This window comes from Condylura cristata, unplaced genomic scaffold (genome assembly GCF_000260355.1).
Source record: "Condylura cristata isolate star-nosed mole 26May11 unplaced genomic scaffold, ConCri1.0 scaffold00012, whole genome shotgun sequence".
Classification (NCBI taxonomy): Eukaryota; Metazoa; Chordata; class Mammalia; order Eulipotyphla; family Talpidae; genus Condylura; species Condylura cristata.
In genome coordinates this window covers 38,779,405-38,787,384 of record NW_004567113.1, presented here as the reverse complement: position 1 = coordinate 38,787,384, position 7,980 = coordinate 38,779,405, and the positions used below count along the sequence as shown (strand labels likewise).

Here is a 7,980-nt window from a genome sequence, read left to right as displayed (position 1 = left end):
AAGGACACTGTAAAAACAGTCTTGAATTTTCTGAAGCTCTGAAACATCTTTTCCTCCCTGTATTTTATTTTCATTTGTTAGGCACATCAGAGAGATTTGGGACTATTTAGATTGTGCCTGGGGCAGCGGAGGGGAGCTTCTCACTGTAGGGAGAGAGCAGTTTCTCTGAGCAGGGACAGGTGAGGAACCCCAGGCATGTCGGAGAGATAGGTGCTGACTCTGCAAACCCCTGACCTGGGGGGGCCAGGCTCTGTCACCTTACTTTGCTCTGTGGTCCAATGGGATGACATCATAGAGCCGCCTTCTGACCCTCATGTGCCTGCAAGCTCTGTGATGTAAAGGCTGGTGCGCACCAGGGGCGGGGCAGAGGCTGCAGGTGCGGCGTGGGGGAAGCCAGTGAGGTGCCAGTGCACGTAGCATGTCTGTTGGTCCCGTGATGGAGGAGCAGAGCCACTGTCCTCCCCGGTCCCCGAGGGCTGTGTGGCTTCTTCATGTGTGGGGTGTTCAGTTTAGAAGCTTGGGCTCCGTGCAGGTCTCTGTCCTTGAAAAGCTCTGAGTTCGGGATTCATTACACGCAGTGGCCACACCATTTCCCCACATCTTTTATGTCAATTCATAATATGCATTGTAACTTCAAAACATGTGCTGTTTCCATCTGCTTAAGTTAGGGGTTTCTTACAGTTCTGGTTTCTTGTAAACCAGAAAAAGTGGAGAAAAAGAAGTAAGACATTTAAAATTTTCAGGATTTCCAAAGGCATGTTTGAGTTAGAACACATAAACACACACATGTAAACACACACACGCACACGCTGCTTATTTTATTTTTTAAAAAATATTTATTTTAGGCCCTCCCTGGTGGCGCAGCGGGTTAAAGCACTGCACTAAGAAACTAAAGCCACTTCCGCAAGAGTTCGATCCCCGCCTGCCCCGGAGGCGACCACATGGCGAGGCAGACCTCTCCTGACCCGCCCGCTGCTCCCCTCAGCAGTGTACTTCATCCATCTGCCTGTTCTGCTCCCCGCTCTGTCTCTGGTGAATCCTCTCACCCTCCGCATCTCTGGCTTGTACCCCAGTTCTGTACGAATAAATAAATAAATCTTTAAAAAAAAAATATTTATTTTATGCATACAGGAGCTGGGGTACAGGCCAGAGGTGTGGGGGTGGGGTGTGAGAGGCTTCACCAGAGACAGAGTGGGGAGCAAGAACAAGCAGATGGACTGAAGTACACTGCTGAGGGGAGCAGTGGGCAGGTCAGGAGAGGTCTGCGGGGCCATGGGGGTCACCTCCGGAGTGGGGGATCGAATTCTGGCTGCAGTTGCTGTGACCAGCTCTGCAGTGCTGTGTTCTAAGCAGTCGCGCGACCAGGGAGGGCATTGAATGTTTATTCTAAAGATGCTTTAATGCTTCTGCCTTGGTCTCTTCCTGCAAACTGCTGCTGTTCTGGTGACCTCGCCAGGGTGCAGTTCTACATGGAGGCATGCATAGTAACTCTCCATAGGTTTCCGCTTTCCCAATGATTGTTTGTAAGCTAATTGGTCATCTCCAGGGTCCTTAGCAAGGGCCTTGACACACACATGTTGTCTGTGTTTTTACTGTGGCTTCCTCCCGTCCAGCTTGTAGCATTAAGACAGGGTGCGGGTTCTGTGTTGGCCTGGTCATTTTTGAATGAGCCACACAGCTGATTCTTTAACTCACGTTTATAACCACTTTCAACTCATTCTCGCATTTCCGTGCCTTCCCCACCTTTGTGCCATTAAATGCTTTTTCTCTGTTTTGATTGTCTTTGTTCTGAGTAAGTCTCATGTGTTCCAATAGGAAATTAATAATTTTGAAGTAATTGCTAACTGCTAGAAAAGGGGAACCAAACATTTTTGGTGGATAGAAATTTTTGACCTGAATGCAAACTCATTTGTGTGTATTCAGGATAGTGACTTTATAATTTGGCCACAGATCAGCCCAGTGGGGAAATCTATTTAATGTTTTTGTTTTTTTTTTTTTAATATGCAAGTGTCAGTGAGTAAATATAATGTAGAAGAGCCCACACCTCCAAAGCAGTCCTGGCATCTGGGCTCAGCATCACGAGGTTCTCAATGTCCCGTAACGTGGGAGTCTCATGCCTGCCCTGATCTGGGGGCCACCCAGGCGGGACACCCTCATGGGCTCGGAGGAATGGGCTTCTCAGTAGCAGCCACTTCACAGAGCAATCAAATGTAGTGAACACAGGCTTTCTAGACTCACGCACATGTATGTGTATAAAATACGAGTTGATAAACACCAAATTCTGGAGCAAGGTTACTACAGAACTCCAGCTGCAGAGGAGGGCGGGTTCAAGAGGCTGGAACCATGCCTGCAGCATCCTGTTAAAAGCAGAAAGCAAATAGAGTGGCTGAGAATCCTGATACCGAACACTTACTGTCAGGGGCACCCTGAGCACTTTAACATGGTGAGTCATTGAGACCTTGGAACCGCTCTAGGAGAAAAGCTGGCTCGGCGTCTCGCTGTGCTGGCTGCAAAGGAGCAGGTGATAACCTGTGCAGCACCGCACACACATACTCGGGGCAGCCAAGAGGCTTTTTGCCTGGGCCTGGGCCTTTGCACAACCGGGGGCCGAGCGCCTCGCGAGTTCTCCACACCCGGCAGGACTTGAACTTGGCCAGAGCTGTGGTTGGCGTGAGGGCATTTGTCGTCTTAGTCTGTGCATGAAATATGTAACAACAGTAAAGGACAGGCCGTGGTCGGAGTGATGGAAGATATGCTGGTCTCTGTGTTTTTCTAATAAAAGTTGTTCTCTGGCAGAAAGCAATCAGGTAAGAATTCAAATAATTCAGAAATCCCTTTTAATTTAGAGGATTTTCATAGCTTTTTTGTCTTAAATACACCTCTTTGTTAATAAGTAACAATATCTTCATTTACTGGAGGGCAGGCAAACTCCATTCTGTTTGCTAGTTTCAGTTAAGGGAGAGAAGTGTGGGTACAGAAGGGCATGAAAGGGGTACTGGGAATAATAGTAAAAGGAAGAAAGGGCAAAGTAGAGAAAACGCTTTTACAGAAAGGTACGAAGGCTTTGGGCGGGCAGGAATTGATGCTTTAATGCATGCGCACTTTAAGCCTCACGCTCCGAAATCCCCCAAAGGTAAGAGTCTGGTTTACCTTGCGAAGCCAGTCATAGCTACCTTTTACCAGAAGGCATGTTCAGTGCTGCTCATGTGTTAGTCTCACCGCCCTGCATTAGATCAGACAGTGGGCTTGGTGTCGGCTTATGGAAGAGGAAATTGTGACTCAGAGAAAGTGATTTGCAGGAGGTCACAGTCTGTGACCGACGAACCTCACAGTTTGCGATTGCTCTGTTGCAGAGGCTGAGCTGAGCGGGAAACTCTTGGTCACAGGTTTGTTTCCAAGGACATTGCCTTACTTTGTTTGGAGTAGGCAAAGCAACTTTTTGAGGCAGATTTGTAGTCATGTGACAGGGGAGCAGATGAGATGAAGTGACCCCAGATTCAGAACAGTAACTTGGAATCATAAAGGTCCATTTTACAGATTTTTCTTCCTTTTTAATAAGGACATAAGGAAACTTGACTTCTCTTTGTTTTATTTTTTAGACACCACAGATTGCAGCGGAGAATATTGGAAGTGAACTACCATCTAGTGCCACCCGATTTAGGTTAGACATGCTGAAAAACAAAGCGAAGCGATCTTTAACTGAATCTTTGGAAAGTATTTTGTCCCGGGTAAGTGAAATTTTGTTTAAAGATCTTTCTGGGAGTTTGGCAGCACCCTTCGGGATAGTTCAGACAGACTCTTTACAACCAGGGTTGGGGGTGGCCGCCTTCACAAGCTCCCCAAACACACAGAATATTGGCAGATGTCGCAGATCTGGCAGGTTCTGCCCGCTGTGACTTAGAAGTTGCCCTCTCTAGCACATACTTTTCTGGGGACACGAATTGTCTCTCCCTCCTGCCCATGCTCCCTGCCTCATAACTTAATCCACGTGGTGTTTTTGAACCATGTAGGTTGGTGCATTATTAGAAGAGACATGACAAGATCGGTTTTTGCCTCTGGTGCTCACATACTCAGCAGCGCTTCTTAGTTGATGCATTTTTCCCGAGCTTATGTGCATAGGCGAGGCTGCTTCTAACTGATGCCTTTGCAGACCCCTCCAAGGTCATAACTGCACTGTCTTGTCTTTACCTAGGGTCATAAGGCCAGAGGCCTGCAGGAACACTCCACCAGCATGGACCTGGACAATGCCACATGCAGTTCATTGAGTAACACTAGCAAGGTAAGCAGTTTTCTTCCTAGGACACCCTCAGAAACAAGCAGGTGGGTTTTGCTCCCCTCCCACATGCAGGGCCTGAGCTCAGCGTTTCCAGACTCCCTGCTGGAAGTCTGGTAAAGAAACCACTTTAGACCACCCGGATCTAATGTCTCACATGGAGTCCAATGGTTTTCTTTTCCAAGTAGATTTTCCAATATTAAAAGTAATTAAACTTGGAAAACCTCCAACATTGGGATTGGTGAATTCCAAGAAGCCTGCCTCTTAAACTCCAGAAACTTTATCTGCTAATAGGCGTCATGGTTATAATTAAACTTTAGAATTTTTACAAATAAGCATTGAAGAAGTTCACTCCTTTGTCTACCACCAAGCAGGACTGTGTAATAATGAGCAAATCAGTGGTTCTCTTTGGTAACAAGCCAGTGTTTAGGTAATTTTTTTAACTTTGTGCTTGCAAGACACTTAAGAATTTTTAGGTTTGGTTACTTCAGTGTTTTAACCACCAAAAAGCGCCTAAACAGAGGTTTGCCATATGCTAAGAATAATCTACGATAGGATGTTCAACCCCAAGCTTTCCGAGTTAAGTCTCCACGTTACATGAAACTCTGAAAGCCTTGTGTACATAACTTGTGTAGACAGTAACACATGGAAGAAACTCTTTGAGTGGTTTAAAGAGTGCTCTAGGTCAGGTGTGCGAGCTGCATGGTACTTGCAGGCAGGAGAGATGAGTTCTGTTTTCAGAGAAAGGGAGTGATTTACAGCTCTGCTTAAAATAGTGTTACTGTCTACGGCCATACCACCCCGAACACACCCGATCTCCTCTGATCTCGGAAGCTAAAGCAGGGTCGGGCCTGGTTAGTACTTGGATGGGACAGTAGTGTTACTGGCCTTCAGCTTGCATTCGGGCAGACTCCTGTCTCTCTGGTGAGCTAGCATTTTGTCTCTGACAAGCAATCCTTCTTTCCCAGTGGCTTCCATTTCCTTATATTTTCGGTGGCCTCTCTCTGGCATTATCAAAAGATGGGTTTATACATTGAAATGCTGCCCTACCCTGACATTAGAGATTTGCGAAGTCGCTGGTGCCTCCCGACATGTCTGATCTGCTGTCTGCTTGCTGCCAGGAGCACGGTGTGTGTGAGAAGGAGGCCCTGCCTGTCTCTGACAGCGCCTTCAGACTCCTGGGCTCCTCGGACGACCTGTCCAGCGACTCAGAGAGCCACCCTGCTGAGGAGTCAGCCCTGCTTTCACCCCCACTGGGCTTCAGGAGGCGCGCCAACACCCTCAGCCACTTCCCCGTGGAAGGCCAGGAGCCCCTGGTGCCAGCCGAGAGCCCCCCTGGGGTCTCACAGAGGAAACTTATGAGGTATCACTCAGTGAGCACAGAGACGCCTCATGAACGAAAGTAAGAATTGTTTAAAATGTAAATTTACTGTATAACTAACTGGGGCTCATCAGTTACTAACCAGGTATGTGCTGCCCCAGGTGTGTTTGTTGGGTGGAAGAAGAACCTGGGTTGGACACCTGACTTTAAAGGAGGAAACCTGAAGCAGTGACAGGTTCTTCCCCACCCAACCAACATCCTTGGGGGATATGTTAGATCTGCTTGTTCAACATACAAGTACCAGTCTTGGGAGGAAGCAGGCATGACTGGGTCCTTCAAGTATAATAATCACTCCTCAAACAGTATGTGAGACAGCATCGATTGTGGAACGTAATTGTTGACTTTGAGAAAAAGTATTCAGGTAGGGAGGGAGTGAGTCTGCTCAGCTGAAGATCTGGAATATTCCTTCACCGGGAAGGAAAAGTTGTGTGGAGCAGTGGGAGGGGTGTGCCAGATCCAGGGGGCCAGTGCTGGCTTCAGGTCTCCTAGCGCTGACCTGAGCTGGTGGCCACCTCGGCCCATTTGCTCATGACAAAGTTTGTCTGACAAACTTGAAATGGGTATTTTCTACTAATTTCGTTCAATGGGAGAATTTTAGATTCATTCTCCTGACAAGATCACTAATTAAAATATTTGGGCTTCATTGTGCAGTTAGAATTCACTGGTTATGGAGGTGAGTGAACAATGTCGCTCTCTCCTCCTGGGGGTCCCTGGGCGGTTGTTGGAGGCCATCAATGGACACAGCTATCTTTAAAAATGAAAATAGCTAAGACCCTTCACTTTATACATAGGACTTAGGGCCACACCTGTGTCGCTGCCTTCTTCTGACTGATGACAGAGGCCACAGAGCTCAAGTGTCAGTAAAATGGATAATGGAAGGTCCAGTGGTGACATGGTTGACACCCTCCAGTGATGTAGGGGAACCCCCGAGCTTTATTTTCTGTTATTCCTTGAAAATGGTGACTGATGGTTCGCTGGCATTTGGCTGGAGTGCTGATCTCCAAGGTAGGGCATAGTTCAGAAGCTGTTAGAATAGATCAGACATTTCAGAGACAAACCTCCTTGGAAGCCTCAGGTTCTTGTGATCTCTATTGAAAGGCACGCTTCTGTTCTACCTCTCCACTGTGTCGGGCCCCTCTGTTTCTGGCATTTTCAGTGATCGTGGAAACAGGACTGTCTGGAGATTCCTAGCTTTCTTGCTGAGCCTGCCAAGGGCTCTCTTGCCAAAGTTGAGGGAAATCGCTGCCCTAACACTCCCCTTCTCTTCTCTCCTAAGATTGCCTTGGACAGAGGTGATGAAAGCCAGAGAAACGTCTCTCCCTGTGTCCCGCCCTCCCTCCTCAGCACACCTATTTTGTTTTTCTCTCCCTCTTTGTGAACTTTCTTCTCTTTGCGTACAGGAAATGAGACACTGATATTCAAGGCAGGTCATTGTTCATTTTGAAGAGAGAGATATTTTTAAAACTCTGGCTTTTGTTTTGTTTTCCTTTGCTTTTATTTGACTTAAAAAAACAGGTTTTCCCGTCAGTTCCTAAAAAGGACATAGAAGAAGTTTGGTGGGGCAGGGAGACGTGGGAAATGCTCCGGGATGGTCTTTTGTAATTTTTTTTAACTGATGGTCCCTTGGCCAGGAGAGAGCTGGCGTGCCGAAGAGAGCGACGGTGCTGCCCCAGCCGTGCTGCTGGTAGTAAATATGGAGAACCAGCCTTGCTGTTCTCTCCCGTTCCGCTCGCTGGCCTGCAGCTGCCCTCCTCGCTGTGCTCTAACCCCTCATACTTTGTCTCTAATTGCTATTTAGTGTGCATCATCCACCAGTGGGCGAGGCTGAAAGTTGCTCAGGTCAGTCTTCAGCTCCTGCTCCTCCATCTCGTCTTAACCCCTCTGCGTCCTCACCAAATTTTTTTAAGTACCTAAAACATAACTCCAGTAGAGAACAGAGTGGGAATACTGTGCCAAAGAGGTGAGCACACTCGCATGGCAAGTTCGGTGTTGTTTGTCTTGCTGGGAAGGGCACACAGGATGTGCTGGGTGAATGGAGGGAAGGGCCGTTGGAGAACCCGGAGTCACCACGTGCGTGCGGGTGTGTGTGTGCGTTTTGTCTATTTTTGGTTTTATTATTTTCAGTCTGTCACCGGCTTCATGGCGCTATTGATAATTTTGTCAAAATCAGTATGCAAACAGGTCTTGATGGCAAGCTGTTCTTTTATGTACTTTCATATTTTCCTGGGCTAGTATGTGGACACATCTAGGCTAACGACTACTCATACAATATATAATATATAATATGTAATATGTAATATGTAATATGTAATATGTAATATATAGT

At 47.2% G+C, this 7,980-nt stretch overlaps 1 protein-coding gene across 1 annotated transcript in view; it reads left to right on the top strand.

Moving 5' to 3' along the window:
- Nucleotides 1-7,980, top strand: part of TBC1D1 (TBC1 (tre-2/USP6, BUB2, cdc16) domain family, member 1) — a 171,106-nt gene that overhangs the window by 94,868 nt on the left and 68,258 nt on the right. The window contains exons 7-10 of the mRNA XM_012724029.1: nt 3,600-3,728; nt 4,193-4,279; nt 5,395-5,675; nt 7,453-7,614. Coding sequence (XP_012579483.1) covers nt 3,600-3,728; nt 4,193-4,279; nt 5,395-5,675; nt 7,453-7,614 — 659 coding nt within the window. The remainder of the gene's footprint in view (nt 1-3,599; nt 3,729-4,192; nt 4,280-5,394; nt 5,676-7,452; nt 7,615-7,980) is intronic.